At 54.2% G+C, this 23,178-nt stretch overlaps 7 protein-coding genes across 7 annotated transcripts; 2 read left to right on the top strand and 5 right to left on the bottom strand.

The window, feature by feature from the left end:
* Positions 1 to 304: 304 nt before the first annotated feature.
* CLUP02_00305 (methylthioadenosine phosphorylase) lies at positions 305 to 1,418 on the bottom strand (the record flags this gene model as incomplete). Its single annotated transcript, XM_049279357.1, has 3 exons — positions 305 to 705; positions 788 to 1,279; positions 1,391 to 1,418. The coding sequence occupies 3 exons, from the start codon at positions 1,416 to 1,418 to the stop codon at positions 305 to 307; spliced, it is 921 nt and encodes a 306-aa protein (XP_049135314.1).
* Positions 1,419 to 2,127: 709 nt separating this feature from the next.
* Positions 2,128 to 3,610, bottom strand: CLUP02_00304 (tRNA synthetase class I; the record flags this gene model as incomplete). Its single annotated transcript, XM_049279356.1, has 6 exons — positions 2,128 to 2,391; positions 2,447 to 2,685; positions 2,739 to 2,870; positions 2,923 to 3,004; positions 3,060 to 3,409; positions 3,487 to 3,610. 6 exons carry the CDS (start codon positions 3,608 to 3,610, stop codon positions 2,128 to 2,130), a joined length of 1,191 nt encoding a protein of 396 aa, XP_049135313.1.
* A 918-nt stretch (positions 3,611 to 4,528) lies between these two features.
* Positions 4,529 to 7,389, top strand: CLUP02_00303 (uncharacterized protein; the record flags this gene model as incomplete). The annotated part of the gene is made up of 3 exons (XM_049279355.1): positions 4,529 to 4,740; positions 4,807 to 5,201; positions 5,252 to 7,389. The coding sequence occupies 3 exons, from the start codon at positions 4,529 to 4,531 to the stop codon at positions 7,387 to 7,389; spliced, it is 2,745 nt and encodes a 914-aa protein (XP_049135312.1).
* A 720-nt stretch (positions 7,390 to 8,109) lies between these two features.
* On the bottom strand, positions 8,110 to 9,286 carry CLUP02_00302 (uncharacterized protein; the record flags this gene model as incomplete). Its single annotated transcript, XM_049279354.1, has 2 exons — positions 8,110 to 8,875; positions 9,171 to 9,286. 2 exons carry the CDS (start codon positions 9,284 to 9,286, stop codon positions 8,110 to 8,112), a joined length of 882 nt encoding a protein of 293 aa, XP_049135311.1.
* A 1,548-nt stretch (positions 9,287 to 10,834) lies between these two features.
* Positions 10,835 to 12,462, bottom strand: CLUP02_00301 (PH domain-containing protein; the record flags this gene model as incomplete). Its single annotated transcript, XM_049279353.1, has 2 exons — positions 10,835 to 12,220; positions 12,364 to 12,462. 2 exons carry the CDS (start codon positions 12,460 to 12,462, stop codon positions 10,835 to 10,837), a joined length of 1,485 nt encoding a protein of 494 aa, XP_049135310.1.
* Positions 12,463 to 15,703: 3,241 nt separating this feature from the next.
* CLUP02_00300 (arrestin) lies at positions 15,704 to 17,783 on the bottom strand (the record flags this gene model as incomplete). Its single annotated transcript, XM_049279352.1, has 4 exons — positions 15,704 to 16,552; positions 16,607 to 17,369; positions 17,438 to 17,581; positions 17,719 to 17,783. The coding sequence occupies 4 exons, from the start codon at positions 17,781 to 17,783 to the stop codon at positions 15,704 to 15,706; spliced, it is 1,821 nt and encodes a 606-aa protein (XP_049135309.1).
* Positions 17,784 to 19,062: 1,279 nt separating this feature from the next.
* Positions 19,063 to 21,745, top strand: CLUP02_00299 (uncharacterized protein; the record flags this gene model as incomplete). The annotated part of the gene is made up of 14 exons (XM_049279351.1): positions 19,063 to 19,177; positions 19,259 to 19,383; positions 19,446 to 19,614; positions 19,690 to 19,734; positions 19,801 to 19,896; positions 19,955 to 19,974; positions 20,045 to 20,114; positions 20,351 to 20,657; positions 20,761 to 20,974; positions 21,045 to 21,170; positions 21,209 to 21,276; positions 21,319 to 21,415; positions 21,478 to 21,584; positions 21,652 to 21,745. The coding sequence occupies 14 exons, from the start codon at positions 19,063 to 19,065 to the stop codon at positions 21,743 to 21,745; spliced, it is 1,653 nt and encodes a 550-aa protein (XP_049135308.1).
* Between the last annotated feature and the right edge of the window lie 1,433 nt (positions 21,746 to 23,178).

Here is a 23,178-nt window from a genome sequence, read left to right as displayed (position 1 = left end):
CACGCGATGGGAACAATCGTAGCACAGAGGAGATTGCATGAGACCAAAATCATTGACCACAGTGTTAACATCATTAGTATCGTACTTTCCATTTTGCACATGATCTCTATCCTGGTGACTACATTCGCTACCGTCCTGAACAGTTGATGCTCAGGTACAAGTCTATCTATCCACGCCATTTTCACCATTGCTTCTATATACGTTTACGCTCATATTCCTGCACGTATACCAATCCTTGCTCGTGTGCCTGGTACCGAAAACCAGACTTTAGAAAAAATGTAAAAAAGGTTCTGTGAATTCACATCTAGTTCCAGAACCCAGGGAACAAGAACTCGACATTCTTCATGGCCTCGGGGCTGCGGCCCTCGGGCTTGGTCATGAACTTGACGGCGCCCTGGGATGCGCCCTCCCACTGCTTGGCGAGGACGAGGTCGCCGCTCTCCTGCTTGGACAGCTCGTCGAGGACGCCGCCGACGAGGCGCTTGGCATTCTCGCTGTTGGCGGCCATGTACTTCATGACCATGGCGACGTCGACGTCCTCGAACGAGTGCCAGCAGTCATAGTCGGTCGCCATGCAGATCATCTGGTAGGCCATCTCGGCCTCGCGGGCGAGCTTGGCCTCGGGGAGGGCCGACATGTTGATGACGCTGCCGCCCCAGGAGCGGTACATGTGCGACTCGGCGCGGGTGGAAAATTGGGGGCCCTCTGTTGTTTTCGTCTCGTTAGTAACGTTTCTTCCCTCTCTCTGTTTCTTCCAAGATTCGTGTCGGGCGAGGAAGGAACTCACCCATGCAGATAATGGTGCCCTTCTCGTGCAAAACGACGCCCTCGCCCTGCATATGCGCCGCGCACTTCTTGACGACCTCCGCGAGCCCCTTATCAAACGGATCAGCGAACCCAACGTGGCCCACAACGCCGCCCTCGAAAAAGGTGAATGGGCGCACGCCCTTGGTACGGTCAATGACCTGGTCCGGGACGACAAAGTCCATGGGCTTGATCTCCTCGCGCAGGGAGCCGACGGCGGAGAAGGCGATGACGCAGCGGACGCCGATGGAGCGCAGGGCGGCGATGTTTGCGCGGGCGGGCACCTCGTGGGGCGCGAACTGGTGGTGCAGGCCGTGGCGGGCGAGGAAGGCGATGGGAACGCCGTTGTGCTCGAGGATGCTGATCGGGGAGGAGGGCTTGCCCCAGGGGGTCGTGGGCGTCAGCTGGGCGACGGGGGTGTAGCCTTCGAGCTTTCCGAGGCCGGTGCCGCCGATGACGGCGATGTGGACGGGACCTGTTGGGAAGTAGGATGTCAGTCATGTCGAAAGGCATTGCGCTTTTTGGTCGTAGTTTGAGGCTTTGGGCCGAATCGGGAGGGAGGAAGGAGAGCGTGGGTGAAGCTTACGGTCAAAGGTGGTGGGGAGGTCGGCCATTTTGTCGTTTATATGGATTGATCGTGGGAAAATGGAGGGTATCTTAGTTAAAGCAAGGAAAATAAAATCACGAAGCTAGAGAAAAGAGAATGTTGAAAGACGTAGATCGGCGCGAAAGCTTGCTAGGCGGTCGGAGTCTGACATCTTTTTTCGACCCCGCCGAAATTTACCCCGCCATCCACCGCACTCGAATGCTGCCGTTTCTTCAGTGCCCCGCCATTGCGTCGTCCCGGGCATCCCGCTATGTAAACACCCCACCACATGTTCTCGCCGTCCGCACCACGTGTTGCAGATCGCGGCAGTATGTCGTTCCTTCCCGAATACACTCAGAGTGAGGCTTGTTTACCTTGTCGTCAGTCCAGTGCAAAAGCAATGAACCGATGGATTCGAATGATCGGAACCTTGATGTACACCAGAGACTTCATGGTCGAGTCAAGGAATCAATAGCCCCTATCCCTTGATCATCGGCCCGTTGTTGAAGAAATAAGGACACAAGGCTGGTGCCAAGGGGTAGGGGCAAGGAGGAAGGGCGACGAGACAGGAGCAAAAGTTCAGGGGCCGCTCTCTCTTTCAAATGCTCTTTTTTTCATCTGAGGTATCTAGCTGTCTTTCTCTAGACTTTCTTTTTGCTGGTCTTCATCCGAACTCCGACCCATTCCGTAGTAGCACGTACAGATAAAAACGCTTTCTTATGCAAGAAACAAAACAATCACTGGCCCTCGGCAGGGCGCACCGGCAGCTCCGTCTCCTTGGCGGCGCCGTCCTGCGCGGCGGGACCCTTGCCGCCGCCGGGGTAGCGGGAGCCCTTGTCCTTGGGCTGCTTCTTCTTCTTCTTCTTGTCGTCCTCAACAGGGGGGTAGGCCCTCTCCGTGACCTGCTTCCACTCCTCGGAGGCCTGGAAGGCTTGCTGGATGGGTGCCAGGAGCTCGTTGAGGGCCTTGGTCACGGCGGGCTTGAGCAGCTGGGGCGTCAACTAGACCAGTGTCAGCTTGTTCTACATATCGCGTCTCTTTCCGTGTGCTACTTACGACGTCGTTCTTGTAGTCCTCGTGCATTTGCTTGATATCGGTGTAAACCAGGGTCTCGAGGCCGTCGCGCTCACGCTCGACGCGGAACTCCTTCTTGCCCTTCAGTGACGCAGCAGGCAGCAGGACGTACTCGACAAAGGACAGGACACCATTGCCCTCAGCAACCTTGGGCACACACTCGGCCTTGCGGAGCTTCTTCTGGACAACCTCGGGGGCATCGAGAAGGTCGATCTTGCTGTCTGTGAAGCCAGGTTCAGCATTTGTTTCCGGAAGGCGGTGGCAATAATCTTACCAGGATCACTCGCGCTCATCTTTCCACCGTTCAGACCCGGCACCATGGGGTTCAACAGATGCGCGCGCACTTGGTATCCGACCTTGGGCAACCATTCGGTGGCCGCAGCGAACAACTTTCTTTGATCCATGCCTGCAAAATGTCAGCCTGAGAACTCCTTCGAGATGCGAGAGTCAATGCATACCTCCGAACTGAGCATCGACACCAAGGTGCTGCTCGTCGCAGACCTGAAGGACGGGGTACAGCAGACCACTCATGGGGGCGTTCTGTCACCATTGTCAGCCCAAGTCCAAGCACTCCAGACTTTGCAGGTATCCTCACGTCAGACTGCTTCACGACCTCGGCACCAGCCTTCTTCGCATCTCTCTCGCTAATGAGCGAGCTCATCTTGTAGACATCCATGATGTACTCGGGGCTCTTCTGGTAGGAGCTGCCGAGGACGAACTTGAGCTTCTCCGTGGAGACGCCGACAGCGTTGAGAATGTTTGTAATGGCGAACTTGTAGAACTTGGCGCGCTGCTCGACGAGCTCGATGGGGGCCTTGAGGTTGTCGAGGAAACCGTGGATATCGGCGAGAAGGACGGTCATTTCGCAGCCGGCGGCGAGGAACTGCGCCAGCTTGATGGCCGGGACGAAGTAGCCGCAGTGAGGTCTGCCCGTTGTCGCGGTTCCTGTAGGTTGAAAGGAGGCAATTGTCAGCCAATGCGCCGACGAAGAGTATCAACAGTGTGATTGAGATGTTTCTTACCCCAGTAGATCTTGGGGTTGCGTCCCTCGGCCAAAATATTCTCGATGATCTCGGGGTTCATGACCTCGGCCAAGTTCTCCTGGATGAGGGCGAACCTCTCCTGCGCCGTTGTGCCTTCCGCCATTTTGAGTATGCTACGAGTCTTGTCAAGATTGTGATCGAAGTAAGATTGCGGTGGTATTCGAGGAAGCGAGGTTGTGGAAGATTCGCGGCGTCGGGGGTGGTATCGAGAGGTCGTGAGACGATGGTATTCGGAGTGAGTCAAGCTGTGACTTGTCGCACAAGTGGCCCAAATTCGCGTCGAAGAACAGACACCGCAGCGAAATTACCCCGCCGAGGGGCGGACGTCGGGGGCCCAAGTCGCACACGGCCGATAGAGGGGTCTACGGTGCCTGTCACCCTTGCCATTGGCCGATTTAGGGGGTCAATGGAGGGGTCTTGGGTACCGACCTTGCATCAGCCCGGAATTTCACAGGGCTCTCCGCCCAGAACAGCAGTTGTATCCCGACTCATGATGTGGGAAGGCCTAGACATGATGCGTGAATCCCTGATGTCGAATCGAGAGTGAAATTCTTGCACATATTTGTAGAATATTATCTGTGCAGGACGATTACGGGAGTTCTAGAGTGAATCCTCAATACATATAGTTAAAGGTCACTAAAAGATCACAAGAGCACTCACACTTGCTGTTGGAACCTCAAAATGGCAATTGGTCTGTGTGTATCTGCTTACCAATTTGTAGTGCAGAGATACTTACTTTTCGGTGCGGACGGCGGAAATTTTCCACAGTGACAATCCAGCATCCCGGGGCCGCCACCTTGGAGATACTCCATCTCCAAAAACTTCAAGAGAATATTCTTAAACTGTGCATGTATTTTCAGTAATCTTCACCCACGGCCTGTTTTCCCACTCATTACTAGCGAATACCCCCTCGGCAGGCTAAACGCCTCTCCGGCCGGTCTTTACCTCTATGCTTCAAGTTTGAAATACCCCAATCTCCAACGTCACAAGTGCTCTTCATCTCTCATCGTCCTACAACACCATGGCGGCCACACCGCCGCCGTCCCTGCCGGACCTCGACCTCGAGGATGGCACCCCGGGCTACGAGACCATCGAGGAGCGTTGCTTTTCGGCCGCCCTCATCTGCCTTGAGGGCCACTACACCATCCCGCCCATGGGCCCTCAGACCGCCGCACGGGTCTCATCAATGATTGCCAAAACCCTCGAGAAGACTCACACCTTCAAGCACGTTAGGTAGGTGCCCTCAACGCCTTGTCTTACTGTAGTTTCGTACCATCTCATTTTCCTAACAAGAACCAGGGAAACGCTGTCAAGAAATGTCGAGATATGGATCTGGTTGACCAAGATCTTTGGCGCCGCCATCCCCAGTCTCACCACACGCTCAGTTGGCCCGCTGTCGAGCCTCAACGATCCGGAGAAGGGTGTGACCCCTCAGGAGAGCACTGCCCTCATTGTGAAGAACCACCACAGTCTCAAGGACGACCTCTCCATCTTGAACAAGCTCATGCACATTGCGAGAAACCTGCTGGTCACATCAGAACCAGAGGTACCCCAGGACATCTGTGCCGCGGTTCACTTTGACCAGATGGTTTATCAGACCATCATCCTCTGTGTGAACGTCACGAGCAAGGGCTACGATGGCGAGATCTTGGACGAGTCTTCAAGGGCCAAGCTGAATGAGATCACCGACATGTGTAAGTCCCCCATGGCCTTCAGGTGAAGAATCGCCGCTCACGATCCACAGACAAGAAGCTCCTGGTCACGTCCCTTCAACAAGCCCACAACTGGACCGCCAAGAACGACCGCAACAAGATGTCGTTCTGGTACGACGTACTCTTTGACGAGGACGCGCAGCTCGACGACCCGCAAGAGGGCATGGGCGACGGCTCCGGCTTCCGCGTCGACATCGCCAAAACGGAGATCCAGCACTGGCTGGAGCGCAACTCGCGCATGTGCGAGACCGCCCGCAGACTCCTCACAGACTACTCCCAGAACAAGTCGCACAACCCCCCGGGCGTCCTCGCGCCCATCGCGCCCCTGGCGTGGAACTGGTTCCCCGAGGGCCAGGTCAAGGTCCGCGCCGACAACTACGAGGAGGGCGAAAAGGTCAACCCGCGGTGGGACCCCGACATCGAGGACAAGTTCGAGCAGGACCGCGCCTACTGCCGCGTATCCCGCGAGATCGACACCTGGTGGATGCGCGCGCGCGACGTAAACTACGACGGCTGGGCGGTCGCCATGCCCAACGTCGAGTTCGCCAAGACGAGGACGGAGCACTGCAAGAGCAACCTCCTCAACCGCTACACGCCCGTCATGCGCACCGAGGAGCACGAGGTCGTCGAGGTCGACGAGTCCGAACAGGACCTCGGCCCGGAAGATGGCTCCGCGGAGGAGTACGCCGAGGGCTACGACGACTTGATGGACGACGAGGACATTGACGACGACGAGTCGTACGGCGAGGGCCCCCTGACGGGCCTCCTGACCGAGATCCCCAACATCCTCGACCCGAAGCAGATCGAGGCCCTCCACATGATAGTCAAGTCCTGCATCCTCGACTCGGCGGGGACGGGCCTCACCCGCGCGGGCGAGAACCTCCAAAAGACGCGCTGCCGCATGTTCCTCGCCCTCGACTGCGGCAAGTCCCTCCTCCGCGAGATGCTCGTCTTCATCGCCGTCTGGGAAAAAGACGAGCAGTCCCTCATCTTCCAAATCACCTCGCAGCTCATCGAGGCCCTCCACCACTCGGCCCTCGTCCCCTACGCCTGGAACTCGCTCCGCATACCAAAGGACATCATCTCCCCCGCCCAGACCGTCCTCCTCCGCCTCGTCAACCACATCTTCCGCAGCCGCATCAGCAACCCGCCGCAGGACAAGAAGGACCAGGAGCGCGACGTCAAGCTCGTCATGTTCTTCTTCAGCTTCTTCCGCAGCCGCATCGTCCCCGAGTGCGTCGCCCTCATGCACCTCCAGGCCCAGATCCGCGAGGACAACGTCGACCCGGCCGAGTTCCCCGTCGACACCTGGGACATGGAGCGCGCCAAGGACGGCCTGGCGCAGTACCTCGACTTCCTGACGACCGCCTCCGAGATCGCCGAGTCGAGGAAGAAGCTCATCGAGTGGGAGGCCGTCTACGACCTCATCACCCTCCTCAACGGCCTCGAAGCCGGCGTCCCCAAGAAACCCCTCGTCGACGCCGTCCCCTCCCGCAACAGACCTCCCCCTCCCGCCGCAACAGCACCCTCCCCGTCAGACCAACACTCCCAATCCTCCGCGCAACAACCCGGCGGCGGCACCCCCATCATCGAACGCCCCTACTCAACCACCGACTCCCTCCCTCCCTCCCCTCCCCCGCCCTCCCTCTCCGACCCGGCCCACAAATACCCCTGGTCCGGCATCAAGGGCCAGATCTTCACCATCCTCGCCACCCTCCTCCAACCGCCCCCCGGCCACTCCACCCCCGGGAACCCAGACGTACAAACCCAAATGGTGAACCACAACGGCATCGTGCCCCTCCTAAACTGCTGCGCCTACGACGACCACAACCCGTTCGCCAAAGAGCGCGTCACAATCTGCCTCAAGTGGCTCCTCGACGGCTGCGAGGCCGCAAACAACTTCTTCCGCGAGCTCGTCAACCTCGCGCCCGCGCCCAACTTGCGGCCGCCACCCGGCGGGACGACGGTGTCTACGATTCGTGTGGACGGGATCCAGGGGGAGGTCAAAGTGCAAGTGCGGTCTAATTCGGCGCCCGCCGGTGATGGAGAAGAAGGCGGCGGTGGGAAGCAGCATGTTCACGACCCGTACGGGTTGGCGGAGGGCGCGGCCAAGATGAACTTGAGGTCTAACCACAGCAGCGAGCCCTTTAGCGAGGACGATTTCATGTAGACGAGGATGATTCGAGAATGGTGTCTATCATTCAGGAATAGGTTCTTGGTGTTCGAAAAAAGGAATTCAATCATCCAAATGGGGGCTATATACCACCGTCAAGAGCGGCGAAAGAGGATTCCAAAGGTCAATGTTTCGTTTTCTGTCTTTTCTATCACATGGTACGAAAACACAAGGCGAGCAAAGCAATCAAAAAAAAAAACGACAGGTGTAAACACGATACAACTACATTCTACAACTAACGCACTTCAATTCCAAAAGAGCAAGACATATCAAGTCAAAATGGGAAACGGCCAAGGGAAGGGGGGGGGGGGGGATGGGAAAGGTGGTTTTTGCCAAGTTCTCGTGTCCTGTGATCCATCAAAACTGCAAAAAAAATTCCCAACCTTCATTTCCATCAAAGACCAGCTTTCAAACATAAACCTCCCTCGCAGGCCGTTTCTTTTTGTTTTCGTTTCGAGAGATTGAAGGAAAGTGCGGTAACATTATGAGAGACATTCTGGCCGAGTCAAGTTGAAAGCCAAACAAGCCAAACCACCGTGTTTTCCTTCTTTTTGTCGATTTGATCGTGCTGATAGGAAATAAACATTACAAAGCAGTGTCAGAACAATCCAAGCCGGTGGAAACAAGAGCCTAGAGAGGGTGGGGAGAGGTGCAACAGAGGAGAGCGCAAGCGAGAAGAAAAGGGGTAGATCACGGTAAGGTAGCCTTCTTCCGCCCCTATAGTCCGGAACGATGGAACCCACAGTGTATAGCACCCTGATATGGAACAGACTCCCGACGCTCCGGCCTCACCGGACGCTGCGGAGCCGGAGCCAAAAGGCGCGTCGGCATCATTCGGGGATCCGCAGCCGACTGCTGTCGGTGGTAGTGCTGCTGCTGTTGCTGCTGACGATACTGCTCGGGATGAATCACGGTTGAATAAGCCTGCGGACGATGACTGCCCTGCGCAGATAGCGCCTCCGTCCCAGACATCTGGAAGAACGAGTCTCCGGTCAGATCCGCGGGAGGGCTGGGGAGAGCAGCCTGATCCCACGGCGAGGATATGCTCCGCGGCACCTGATTATCCCAGGACTGACGCTGCCGATGGTGCTGCTCCAGCTGCTGGTGATGATGTTGCTGCTGCTGGGTATACTGTTGATGCAAGACAGGCTGGCCCTGACTCTGGCTCTGGCTCTGACCCGCGTACGTGTACTGATGGCCTCCATACGACTGGCCGACGTCCATGTCGTCAAGCCTACCGCCGCCGTTGTCCATCTCGGACTCGGGGCTCATGCTGCCGCTGCTACTGCCGTAGCTCTGCGGGCTCATTGGGTAAGTCTCCTGGACGATGACGACGGCAGCGGCAGCAGCAGCAGCGGAAGGGGTGTACTGCTGCTGTTCGGGGTACTGCTGGTAGTCGCGGCTCTGACGGCGGGCGGTACGCTTCTTGCAGTTATACTTTGACAGGTCCCACTGGTCAAAGTGCTGGCGGTATGATCTTGTCCTGGTGGTTGGGGTTAGAGATGTTAGCAAGTTTTGCTTCTGGTGTCTATTCCTTGTATTCGACTGGACGATGTTGTGAGGGCTATTTGAGGATCTCTGTCATCCCCCATGGGTAAAGTGCCATTGAAACAGGACTCGACGGCCAGGATGGAGAGGTGAAGTAGTCATCGTATCAGAGCCAACTTCCGCCCTATGGGTTGCCGAGAAAGGAGGGGTTCCGTAGGGTCCGAGAAAGTTCAAGATGTATCCAACCGGCTTGGAAAGAAAAGAGGGAAAAGAAAACTGGTTAGACTGACGAGGCCTTGAAGTTGTAGTCCTGCTGCATAATCTCCCGGACCTCATCCAGGGTACGATTTTCCTTGATGTAGAGCCTCGCGATAACGTCCTTGTGCTCTTTCCAAGCTTTCGTCATTGTCGTTGGTTTGGACGAAACTCTGGGGATGAGGAACGAAGCGGGATAGAGAGTCTTGTGATAGAAAAGGGCGGGCGCTACTACGGAGTCATTGGAGGAGGAAGATCAGGGCTGGAGAGACCGCGATGAGAGGCCAAGCGGTGAGCTTCATTGAAGTATGATAGGATGGACGATTCCAGGATGTTTTTGATAGACGGTAGTGCTTTCGCCCCAAGGGAATGGGAAGATAGCTATACAGGCTGTATATAGACAGGTCACGATGGGATAAGGCTGGCTGCTGCCTTTCGTAGGATACTATAATCGCAGTGTAGGGACATCGCCATCGGCGTTTCTTGTCCAGGGCTGACGGACAGGCACTAGAACGCTTCTTTCCCTCGTTCACCTCTGCCTTGAAGAAAGCGGACACTTGTTCCGGTTCCCAGGACTTCTGCACCTTGTACCGTAGGTGCATCAAGGTGCAACTTGCCCTTCGGAGAGTCTTCAATCCCCCCTGGCAAGAAAGACAACACATTCTATGACCGATAGCATGGCCATCGTGGAGAATCATGATGACGGGACGGGGCGTAAGTCTGCCTTTCTCTCAGCGGCGCGCAGCTCCAAGGGAGCAAGGTGGTGGAGGGGGAGAAGGCTAAGCCCGCAACGTAAGGGGTGTCCTGTCTTGTGCCACACCACCCCATGAGCAGACCTTCACCGAACTTTCAGCGAAGGTGTGCGACGTTTGCCTACACTCCGCAGATTCCCCCTTGCGCAAAAGTGCAAAGAGTCTTCGTTTTTTTTTGACAGCTTGGTGGCTGAACTACCTACCGATAAGTATGGTGAGCGCTTTTTCTTCAGTTATACCGTTGACTCAATACGCTGGCCGCATTCCTCGGCAGACGACCACAGCGAGGTGTGCGCCAAATACTGAATCAAATATGTCGCCGGTGTCGACAGCCTAAGACGCGGGAGCGTTCTGCACTTATAAATAGGGCTCCACGATGAGGTGCAGACATCCACGCGGTATCGATGGCGGTATGGGCGCCTTGTCTCGGAGTGGAAGAGGGTGGTGAGGCACAGCCTGCGCCAAGGCAGACATCCTACTGGCCAGCTCCAACTCGATCTTCTAGTCACTGTGGTTAATCCAAGGGAATCAGACTCGATCAAGGTGACTGTCGAGGAACTCGGAATCTGACAAGAGTCAACGATCATAATTGTTGTTTGATTAGGGCTCGCTATACTATATAACCATAAATCACAGTGGTATCCTCCAAGCGCGTGTGCTGGAAAGGGCCGAAAAAAAGCAACGGGGATGTAAGGCTGTGATGTTGCGCAGAAGTGATGTAACCAATCAGGTGTAGTGGTGTGGTCAAGTCGAAGTCATATGAGGTGCGATTCCGCCCTAGAAGACTAAACAACAAGGCAACCAGTGGTGCGCAAGTCGATGAGTCGCCCTTAGCAGTCGCCTCACTTTATTGAGGAAAATAGGGCTGTCGAAAAGACTCTGCTCGAGGTATCGGACTAGGTCTGCAAGTGTAGGGATCTCAAAAGCTGAGGGTGTCGTGCCAATCCTTAGATCTTCTTCTCGTCAACAGGCGCTGTTGCAGCTGGAGCAGCCGCGGGTGCAGCCGCCGCGCTGGAGGATGGGCCGTCGACCGGGCTCATGAGCTCTGGGCTCGCGGTGGGGTCGTGACCAGTAACACCGGCCTCTTGTGCTGAGTGGCCGGACTGGGTGGTTGCGGCTGGTGCGATGGAAGGCATCTTCTCGTCCTGGGCAACGACGGGCGAGGTAGGCGTGGAGTTGGGCTCCGCAGGCCCGGTGGCTCCCGCAACGTTCTTGATAACCTCGAACCACTTTTGCGCCTCATCGGGGGTGTGGGCCTGGAAAGCCAACTCGGACGATCCAGTGAGCTTCGAGCTAATAGACTTGCTCTTATCCTTGCCCTTGACGTTGAACTTGTTTCCGTTGGGAAGCCCAATAACAGCGTCTGGCAGATAGATGGAAAGCTCTGGCTTGGGGTCAGAGCGAGTGTTATCATTGTCCTTGAACTCGTGCAAGAACTTGGTCGGGGTAACAACGTAGTAGCCGGTAGAGTAGCCCCAGGAAAGCTTGTTACGCGACTTGCGTTCCAGGGAACCCTCAATGAGAGGCTTCACAGAGGTGTGGTCCATGTTGGGGAAGTTGATGGCTTCGACAGAGCGCGGGGGGTCATTGGGGTTGACCAAGCGATCGCCGCTACGGGTCACGAAGCCGTTCCACTCGAAATCACCCGGGACTCTCTGGATAGCACCCAGCATGTCAGAGTAGAGAGCGCGAGTCTTCTCGGCCTGGCCACCGGTCAGCTGGATGAATTGCTCCATCGCCTGCTGAACAACTTCGATAACATGTGCCTCGAAATCCTTGAAGTTGTTCTGAACAGCAATCAGGTCGTTGCGGTTGTTGTTCTCCTCGAGAACCTGCTTGTGCAATCTGTGCAGAACTCCACGGTTGACGACGTAAGGATCGTCAGTTCCGTGCATCTTGCCGCCAGCGGACTCGAAGGAGGCGGTCTGGGAGCCGAGAAGCTCAATGTGCTTCTGCGTGGTGTTGCGAGCCTTCTCGACCTCCTTGGCACCCTTCTGGGCACCGTGTGCCAGCTCCTTGCCCTTGTGCTTGATCTCCTTGTGCAGGCGTTCGAGGACCGGGATGATGGAGCCCTTGATGGTCTTCTCCGTCTCGAGATTGGTGTTAATAATCGCCTGAGTGTTGGAGCGCATGTTCTCGAAGTAGGCTGCGATACCGCCGAGGCTCTGGTCGAAGTGGTGGCCCTCCTTCAAGGGATGGGAGATGGTCTTGAGAGCCTTTTCGTACTCCTTGGACTGGGCCTTGTGGATCTTCTCGACGGCTCCGATATAGTCCTCAAGGTATCCAACGGAATGTTTCCATGCTTGAAGTCGCTCCGCGAGGAGACCAGCGGTCTGCATGTAGCTGTTAGCACATTTCATTGTGAAGGTCTAGGTGGTTTTTGTAGAGCTCAGAGGCGTTTGGTATTGGGCGCCAAATGGACCATACTACAACGCCTCGACTATTTGAAGCTGAGCGAAATGACTGGTTCACGTACGCTGGTGGGATCGACTTCGGGAACAGCATCGTCGCTAAGGACAGAGTTGTTGGTCATGATGGTCCCCGACCTCTGGGGGAGGTCCTTGGTGTCGGCCATGGTCGTGATGTGCAAGATCGGGTTGCGCTCGAATGAGGAGTATCGTGAATACTACTAGGTGATATGTCGACGGTGTGTCGTGGGTTGTTTCTTGGGAACGTTCTTCCAAGGTTATCTAGCAAGATGGGAGAACAAATGCAGTGAACCATATGGAAAGGGAAAAAGGGCAAAAGAGGTTATATTTGACGGACATTACATGTGTCCCGTCCCTCTCCTCGATCGCCCATTCCCCGCCGCCGCCGCCAGTGGCAGCTGGTAATTAAAACCCGCCCAAGCTCCTGCACCAAGACCAGGCCGAATGACGTTCTCCACCAAGCCGCCAGCGCAATCTTCCTGGTCTTAGCGGCCCCTGGCTGGGACTGCGCCTGTAATGCTGCACCGAGATTTGCTTGTCGCACACAAGCACGACCCTCTTGCTGGCCCCAAATCATTGAATGGCCCCAAAGGGTTGTCCAGAGTGGGGTCGGTCTGGACCACCCCCTGTGACGATCTCGACATTTTCCTTCCCAAGGGACAAATCCTCTCACTTCTTTTGTTACTCCTGCCTTCAGCTGAGTTCCATATTGAGCTGACAGTCGACACTGTCACGGCTCACTGTTTAACTCCATCGTTTTATATTACTAAAGGATTGCCGTAGTATATATAGACACTACCCTACCCTCGAATTCCGCACTATTTAACCTTAACTCTTTTTATAAATTACCTATCCTTTTTTCTATTTTACTCTCTCCCTTATTAAAAGATTATTAAAATTATAATTTTAATAGTTTATTAATAAGCTAATATTATTATTTAAAAATAGATGACTTATTTTTATATATAAGTACTAAGAGTTTTATTATTATAAAAATAATAATAAATATACTAAAGTATTTAAAAAAGCTTTTTAATAAACTTTTAATACTATTTAAAATAATTATTCTCGAGCTATAAAAAAAAGCTAAAGTATTATATTAATATAGCCCTATTTATTCTATTAATACTAATAATACTCTTTTTAATATAAAATATATTAATAATACTCTATAGCTATATCATTATACTTTATAAATTATACTTAATATTAATAAGGATTTTAGTATTATTTACTAAGTTTTTTATGAAAATTGTTACCGTAAAGTTAGTTTAGTTATTAATATTTTAACAAGTATTTTAACTTATTTTAAAAGCTTTTATAGCTCTTAAAAAGAGGTTTTTAAAGGACTTATAATTAAACTTTTTATTTATTATAAATAAAACTATTATAATTAAAGCTATAATACTATTTATAAACCTCGATAATAAGTAATTAGTAATATAATTTTTTTATATAATAAGCTTAAAAAAGTATTTTAATTTAAGTATTAAATAGGTATTATACTATTTTATTAAAACTATATTTTTATATTTATAACTTAGAAAGAATTAACTTTCTTTAATAATAAGGTACTTAGACACTGTTACGGCTGTGGTGCTACTAAGACACCTCGCCGACCCTACCTTACCACGCTGAACTCCTCGAGTGCTCCCCCTTCTCAGCTGGTCCGGGGGCAGAAAGCACCTTACTGCATAGCAGGTGTCCGTCTTGCATCGTCACATCCGCTAGACGGGAGGCCCATGAGTGATTTGGGGGCTTTTTATGACGTCAACAAGTCCCTTAGTTTCCCAGCGCACGATGGCGCTAACTGAGATGAGACGAATGCCCTGCTGTCTCATTACTATCGTCTCACGTTAGCACATACACACAAATCCCACGTAACGACTAACACGCGTCTCGACTTCACAGCAAATTCCACACCACCAGGATATCCCTCCTAGACGCAAATAAGCTTTCCCTCTTTGCGTCCAGCGAACGTTGATGCCGCAGGTGACGGCCGCGATGACATGATCAAACAGGGCCACCACCTGAGGTGCGCATACCCGACAGGTTGGCATTGGGCAGACGTCAAAGGGTTCAAATGATGACGCCCATTGGTTCGGTCGTCTGAGTGCAACGCAAGAGAGGGTTCAGATGCCAGGGTTTTTCTCGTCGGAGTCCATTCCTTGTGGTTGTGTTACCATCCTCCGTTCTGCCGATACGAACTAAGCCATTGCCTGTTTGTATTATCAAAAGAGCAGACAACCGGTTCACGATACAGGTAGCAGAAGATGACTGCTAGGTATCTAGGAGCATTGAAATTCCACCAAACGCATCGACATACCGCAGCCTTCGTTACCAACATGGTCAGTTTCAGCAATGGAACAAGGCCCTGTCTAGATCGCTAGTGAACTCATGTTTGCCAAACAGGTTCCGTATGCCTCGCACTATCCATATGCTTCCCGCACTCCCCCACGCTCTCAGATATCTACCTGACAACTTACCGCCACCACGTCAAGCCATGACTTTGATACTATGAAAAGATGATGCCATCGTCACCACATCCAGCATCCCACCTCGGTCTCACCGCGCCACAGCCACAACAACCCTGAAACTTTACCTCCCCCCAAAAGCATCCAGACACCTGGGAACAAATTGTACACCCAGCATCCCCGATATGAACAACGTGATACACGGTGACCCCTCGGCATGTTCGCTTTAGGCTAAGTTGGGTGGTTGGCTGTAGCCCCTCCCCTCCATTTCAAACTTCTCTCTTATCGGGGAGTCCGACATCGGCCGGGAGGCCAGCCACACACACCGCCGCCGTACCGGAAGACCCCCCACAACGCCGTGGCCGCCACCACCACACTCTCGGCATTACGAGCGTGTCCTCCGTTGAATATGTCAAGGGCGCTCCATCGTCGGGATCCGGTGTAGGTAGCGGACAAATAGTCAAGGAGTGGTAGATGTTGCCGTCGTCGTGGTAACTGTACCCCGCGTAACCATTTGGATCACTTCACTCTGCAGCTTTGCACAATATAGTGAGAAGATCGAGTATTGACTTTTTTTGTCATCTTTGGTATCTCGCAATCGACACGCCGCGCTCTAAGCGGTGGGTATATCGTACATCCCTGTTTGCCTTTCCCAGTATCGCCCCAGTGGTAGATCCCACGAACAATTAGACCGATCCCTATACTTTGTGTGTGTCCAAGCAGCCGATGAGTCCTGATGCCTCCAAGGCGCAAATCTATATCGTGTAAAAATCTCAAAAGACCAGTCCCATGGGAAAGTATCCCATTTTCACCCATCAACGCCGATGCCATGCCCGAAACAATGGTTGCCGCCCTCTCTATAGTCGTAATATAATCAAGTGAGTATGGTGTGAATCATCTCCGCATAGTAGCCTTAGTAAACTCTTTCCCGTCCCTGGATGAGATGGATTCGGCGATCATCACCGCCGCCCTGCACAGCCTGGAGCAGGTTGCTCATGCTCTGAGGGCGATGCCATGAACGGTGCGAACCACCTGGGGTAGTCGGCTCGCTGCCGCCACCTTCATGCTCAGGGATCATGCCAAGCGGGTCTGCGACAGGAGCCTCGCTCGCAGGAGGCGTGTTTGGGGCGCTCATGGCAGAGAAGTAGTCGGGGAGCGCGTCACTACTCGGGCCCCGCCGAAGGGGAGTCTTGACAGCCGTTGTGTAACTAGGCACCTTGCTCAAGGTAGCCATGTCAGGGAAGTCGAGGTGCTCAGGCGAGTTGCGTCCTGAGGAGTGCGAGTTGGGATGTTCCTCGGCACTGTTGTGGCGGGTCAAAGCTGCCGATTGTGATTGTGAGTTCTCTCCTGTGGGAACAGATGTCGGGGCTGCGACGTCCTCCGTGATGGCGTTCAATGAGTTGAACGAGGTGTTGCGGTTCGTGGGATCGAGGGATACGTTTTGCAGGCGATGCGACAGTGCCGCGGGAGCGACACCATGGCCGTTCATCATGGCGAGAGAAGCAAGGTTGTCTGATGAGCCGGCACGAGATTGGGCGTAGAAAGGACTGCTGAAGCCAGACTGGATAGCCGGGGTCTGGAAGCCGCTCATGTCGACGTCTTCGTAGAGTTGATCGAGGACATGCTCGCCGTAGCCGGGGGGTGCGATACGGGTGACTTCGGCCTGAGCAGGCGCGCCAGGAGCTTGGTCGACGAGAACTCCATGCTCGTCAAGGGGCATATTGGGAGAGATGAAGATGGAGACGGGGAGAGTGGCTCGGAGCTAGGAATTGTCAGTTTTGCGAAGCCATCACAGAGCGAAGTCACAGCGGCTCACCTCTGAAATGTGACCATCGGGGTTCTTGAGGGCGACAACAAGCTTGAGTTTGTGTCGGACCTTGATACCGTTGTGGTTGAGATCCTGGACACACTGTCGCAGTCTCTTGGGAAGGTTCAGCTTCTTCTCAACCATCCACCCCTCTTGGCCGGTGTCTTCGATCGTATCGTGCCAGTGCTCATCGCGCTCGACGTCGAACTTCCAGTTGGAGACTTCTCTTTCTGTTCTATGTTCCTTGAAAACGTTGCCCGTGGGACCCTGCAGTGTGCACTCTCGGATTTCCAACATCTTGACTGAGATCTCCCCCATTTCGAGGCCCTTGAGAAGGGGTGTAAATCGCATCTGTAGTGGTACTGTGGCACCGAAGACGACAGCCTTTTGCGGGATGATAATGGAGTAGTCGACTTTGTTCGGCCAGATGTTCTCGACGCTCATGGCGTGGAGGAACTCGAGGGCGGCGGGTTCGAGGGTGCGGATAATGCGCAGCGCCTTGTAAGCGTGCAGATCGTAGGCGAGCTTGCCGCGGGCGACGGTGGCCTTGAGCTTATAGGTGATGCTCGCTTCGGGGATGCCTTCGACGCTCTCGGCGGTGTTGCCGGGCAGCGTGTACTCAAAGGGCCACTCATAGTTGCCGGCCGGCAAGATGGTGTTCTTGCCACCAGTGCCGCCGACAAACGGAGCCCAGCGATGTTGGAGCAGTGTGGTGGTCTTGTCGACTTTTTGGCTGGAGACGCCAGAAGCGGCGGTTTTGGAGTAATCCCACCTATTGAGAGCCCAAGTCAGTTGACTGATCTGCAGCAAATCGAACCGGAAATAAGGAGGGCCTCCTACGTTAATCGGTGGGTGCCAGTCAGTCGCAGGTGGACATCTTCGATTTTGAGCGGCGTGGGCAAGCAGAGCACCACGACGCCCTTGAGGATCTGGCCGGCAGATTCGTCCTCTCCTCCGCGAAATACGATAAAATCATTGTCTAGTCTGTAGGGTGTCAGACGTCAGCGGGGAGGCCCTTCACAAAACGGGACTAACAAAGAGTCACCGCCGGAAAAGAGAAATTGGAGAGGGAAAGAGGAAAGAAACGGCGGGGTTTGGAGACGTGGGGCAGGAGGGCATACCTGATTTCAAAAAGCGAAGCGGCATGCTTGCCTGTGACGGTTGAGAATGGATTGAATGACGGCATCTTCAAAGGTTGGGTGTGACATGAACCAAGCGGTATGCCTGGGTAAGAAGAAACAGCCTAAACATCTGGGAAGGAGAGGTCTGGAGACGAGCTTGTATTTATCGACGGAGCGTCCTTTCTGGGTACGAAGTACTTGGGACATTCGTCAGATCAAAGGTAAAGGTGGGCGTAGGCGTGGGCAAGCGACCAAGCGCAACAAGCAAAAAGCTCGCGCCTTTACCTCACAAACGGGCAGCACACCCACGTCGATTTGCAAAAGCGTGGGAAGTGGAAGCCGAAAATCGAAACCCACGCCCGTCATCCACCACGGCCACGCCCCTGCCCCTCGGCGGGTTCTCGCTCTTGGTGGGATAGGTGGGGCATCCTTGATTCGGCAGCAAAAAAAAAAAAAAAAAGATTGATAGATGAGGTGGGTGTGAGCCCGGGAGGTGTGCGAAGAGACGAGTTCCTTGTTCAGGGTCCCCATGGACCTTGTGGACGGAGAGAGGATAAGGAGAACCCACGCAGTAAGGCAAGGAAGAGAGGAAAGGGGCGGTACGGGTACGTACACTACGGATACAGGCGCAGGAAGGATGAATTCCGTCGATTTGCTGGCTTTCAGGAGGATGGATGATGAGGGTCAGCGGCAGCCACCGGGCAAGGAGGACGGCCCAAGACGGAGCCGGGGTGTGTTGTGTTGCCCATACAGATGGGCCACGGCGAAGAAGGGCTGGGTCGATGCGCCAGAGAGACCCAGAGGGAAGGCGAGAATGAGGTAAGGTACGGATGGTCAATGGAGCGTGCACGCTGAACCTGGGTGTTCCGCTTGCTTCCTGCTGTCACATAATCAAGGTACCTATGAAAAGGTACAGTGTATCCTATAGGTACCAACGTACCCTTTTCCAAGCGGGAGAGAACACCGACTTGACACCGACTGACGGAAGGGCTGTGGCTGTGGCCGTCAGATGTGAATTCAACAGCGACTCACTCAGGCACTACGTAGAGGCCGGGTGTGTATCTGCGCTCTGGTCTGTGCATATCGTTCCGTATCTGCTGCTTGGTGCCGCGCGTGGTGTCGGGAACCAAGACATGGGTTTGGCGGCGATGGTGCCCTGCCGCTGGTGGATGAGTCCATGAACAAGTGGGATGAATTTCCTCTTCCTCTTCCTCTTGCGGCTTTTGCCTCAAACGACGAAGAGGGGCGTGGGTGAATCATGGTCAGTCTCTCGGTCAAACCAAGCATCTGAACCATCTACACTTTTTAGCGCAAAAAAAGTCATGACGAGAGCAAGCGGCATCTATGCGCGCTCTTCGCAGTGTTTCCGTGCCTGACTCTGATACACTGATGAACGGGGGTATCATCTCATCAGCCATCCAAACTAGAAGCGGCCCATCTAAGGCTATCTGGAGCGACGGTGAACCGATGGCGCGTTTTGGCAGAGATGCGTGGTGCGGCTACTGACGCTGATGCCGATGCTGATGAGTCTGAGTTTGAGCCTGGGCCTGTTATCTGACTCTCATCATCGCACACCATCGTTATCTCTTATCCCTTTACCAGACTCAGCAATCAGCACCCTTCAGAGTTAGGATGGGCTTGAGCCTAGAGGGAGAGCGGCTGTGGGTTTGCTGATTTTGGTGTGGTGGATTGTTTGGCCGGCTTGGCAGCCCCCATGGACAGTGCAGGCAGGCTGTGGTCAGAAAATACCTGCTTTCGTACCTCCGTACCCAGTTGTGTGCCTCGTAACGCTGAACATCTCATCTGGGCTTCATCGTGTAAACGGAGGCTCGGGTCATCTTCAAGTCGTGGTATTCTACCTCACGGAGAGCCCGGCCTGCAGTTTTGGGGACTCATGTGGCCATCCGAGGCAGGGTCGTCTGTTCAAAAAACCGGAATTTACCCAAAATGCGACTCTCTGAAATTGGCGAGCCAAACTGGCGACGGAGAAAATGAATGACGGGCAGAAAGATGTCCGTAGCTAAGGGGAAAAGCAAGCCAAATTGAAACACATGGTTCGAGCGCCTGCACTTGCACTTTCAGGTCCGCGGGTGGTTGCTCCTGCTCGAAATGCGCCCGGCCTAAAGATACTGCGACCGACACGTTATTCAGGCGCAACCTCACGTACCTACCTGTCAAGTCCCGTCTTCCCAGGCACATAGACCGTAAAGGACACCTGCTGCTGCATGCAATTAAGGTGTCCGCGATACCTCACAGGTACAGCTAAACATCTGCCCGTTCCATTGCACATGGAAAGATAAGTCTCCGATGCGCCTCGCTCCATCAGATGGAAGCTCCGACGGGCGGCGCATGTGCCCGCCGTGAAGGTGTCTTTGCAGCGACGCCTTCTCAAGGCGGTGCCGAGGTCTACCTTGCCTTTAATACCTACGGATAGGTATTGTCTACGATGCAAAGACGGTATTGAGAGAAATGACCGAAGCTAATTATGACCAAGGCGTGGTAGGGCACCTAGGCTTCGGCAACCAACATGAATACCGCCGGGCAGACAAAGGGCCTCGAATCCTCCAACAATGAGATACCTTAGCTAAGGCAAAGCTTAGGTTCACCAAAAGATACATCCAAACATCTACAGACGGTATTGCCGCCCGGGCGCCGTTCATCTGGACGGATAAGGCGACGGATTGCCGAAAAAAGACTCCCACACCGACGCCACTGATTGGCCCCTGCATGAATCGTGCGATAGACGTCGGTTGGTCGGGTGGAATGGAAGCTCAGATGGAAGCTGTGGGTCCCTTCCTCGTTCCCTGCGCGCCTGCCCGTCACTCTGAGTCTCTGCCCCTTCTTTCTTTGGTATGCCGCCTGGCACCTGCTGCGGAGTACACTACGCTGTGCGGCGTGCCTGCCACCTTGATTGCCGTCACACCTTCTCACCTCCTAAAGTGACGGTACCCGGTGAGAATCTTGTAAGACGTCCCCTGGCAAGAATTACGATAGACGCCCGTTTTTGAAAACTCGCTCGAGGCAACAAAACTGAGTGGACAGGCCAGCGTGGTGGGCCCGGTTCTGGCGTGGGATGTCCAACCTGCAAAGTCCTGGGTCCAGCATCTGCCCTGGTCAATCAATCGCCAACCACCACCTTACCCAAACTGCAAAGCGGTCTTCCCTCTGTTCGTTACGGAAAGCTGCAACCCGCGTGGTACTTGTCTCCTTGATCGGGCTCTACTGTATTACTGATACACGCTTCTGTAGTGTGTTGGTTTGCACCCAACATCTCATATCGAATATCGACCGTCTTTCATCGCCAATGCAACTAAGACGCAGCCTAGGCTAGCAACGATACGCCAGTAGACCGCCTCGAAAACACCATCGTCACCAGTTGTGGCTTTGGCAACCATCTCGTCCACCTGCAAGACACCCAAGGAGCCAAGACCTATCCGCTGGACTCTATCGTCGTGATACATGGGGGGTTTCTCGCATCCATCATCTTCAGCTGCCAGTCTCGACCGAGGCCATTGCCCGTCATTTCCAACTGGCCACGCCTCTTATGGCCTTGTACGGGTAAGATTGGCGACCCCCACATTCGCTATCGAAGATGCGCAGGGCCAAATCCTGCTGGCTGACGTTGAAGCTTCCAACAAAGATCGTCTCTCAGATGCAGTCACTGGTCATAAACATCATTCATCATGAGACTCTTCTAGTAGAGCACGGCGGGGTACATAGTACTTGCATCTGAGCGGCAGAGGCTTGGGTCATGATCAGCCATTGCTTGTTTCAAGCATGTACAACATCGGAGGTCTCAAAATGGAAAGAAAAAAGACAGGACGACCGCTGTGGGCATATCTGAGTTACCCCCACCGTAACCTTGAGTGCACCTGACGGATGGAATCTCACGATGTTGTCAAAACGGGAAATGGATGTGCTCGGGGCACGCAGTGCCCCAAGTCACACGGGGAACCAGCACTTCGCATCCCACAGCTCTCCGATTCTGCACCTCACGGCCGACTTGGACGTCTCGCATCATGCTTAATGGGCGACGGTCGCACTTGAGGCCATGACCTCTCCGTATTGGCATCTGCAGACCTGCGGGCAGCCGATGCAAGTCAAATTGTCCAGCTCCTCTGTCGGGCCCGTTTGAATGGGTAGGTCTGCCGCATGCAGCACCACATGCAGCATTCTCAGCAGACAAAGAGCTTCCAGGCCGTCCAAATCATACGCCCTGTCGACCTGGCCTGGGCATCACGTTCCCACTGTCCCATCATCCATCAAACTCCCGTCCACTGAACCGACGACGGCCCTCATTGTTCCTGAGCCCCTGCCAGACTCTGGTCCGCTGCTTGGAAGATCGCCGCCAGGAGAGAGGCGGAAGCACTCTGGCACCTGGGCCCGGACCTGGACCGAGCCCTGCTATGGGCATACCCATCTGCGCTCTGAGGGTTCGGTGAAATCTCCACCGATAAGCACCAGGCCTTGATTGCTCTAGCCAGGAATGCTCCCTGCTCGTTCCAGCTTGAAGCGAAGAAGCGAAAAGCGACTCCTGAGCCCTGAGACCTGAGTTCTGAGAAACCTGATCCTGGTCAGAGGGCTCCGAGTCTCTGCGCTTCAAGTCCCGGTCTATCAACCGACAATGGCCGCGGTTACAGCGCTTCCGCTGCCACTTAATCCTGCATGAGGAAACATATGAACCAGAGACAGAAATCAATCCATTACCATACGATCATTCGGCCAGCACCGTCCGCAGTGCGACTCTTCTCCATTTGCGAGGGCTTGAACCCCCTAGGGCTCAGGCAAAGCCAAGGACCAAGAGGAAAGAAAAAAACAAAGAGTGCCAGTCTTCCAGGAGAATGGACCTCTCACCGACTCGATCTCGAGTGGATTCCTCGCTGAAATTTCGACAATGGCGCCTTCAACCCTGCTTTTCTCCGACGCGATTGCGACTTTTCCCTCACCCTCCCCACGGGTGGCTGGCATCCAATAAGCGTAGCGCTAGGAAGAATGACTCCGAGATAACGACAAATTGCACTAAGCCGCAAAGTCACCGTGCAGCGGTCCGAAGCCGCGCCGAGCCCGGACCTACGCCGAATCGAAAGCTTCAAGATACGGGCGGCGGGCGCGAGTTTCGGTCTTTGTGAACGGCGCAGCCATGATCCATCTCGCAATCGCACATCGGCCGGCAAGTTCCTGCGAAGCTGCTTTTTATCTCAAGCAATATTTGAGTTAGACTTCCTTGGTGGCGTCTGGACACATGCTTGCCGATGTTCGAGTCGGTGTTGTGTCACCAACGAAGTTCAAGCTCCGACTGTAAGAGCTGCAGCCACCTGCCGCCGTGTTGAAGCTTTCTTGATTTCGTCACTTTTCCACACACAAAGCTACAAAGTAGATGGTTGCTTGTCACATACGCAAGCGACAGCGCAAAACCTTTCGCCGTTCCAATCGTAGCCCTCAAAGCTTTGGATCCCACCT

This window comes from Colletotrichum lupini, chromosome 1 (assembly GCF_023278565.1).
Source record: "Colletotrichum lupini chromosome 1, complete sequence".
Taxonomy (NCBI): Eukaryota; Fungi; Ascomycota; class Sordariomycetes; order Glomerellales; family Glomerellaceae; genus Colletotrichum; species Colletotrichum lupini.
This window is presented reverse-complemented; position numbering and strand designations above follow the sequence as displayed.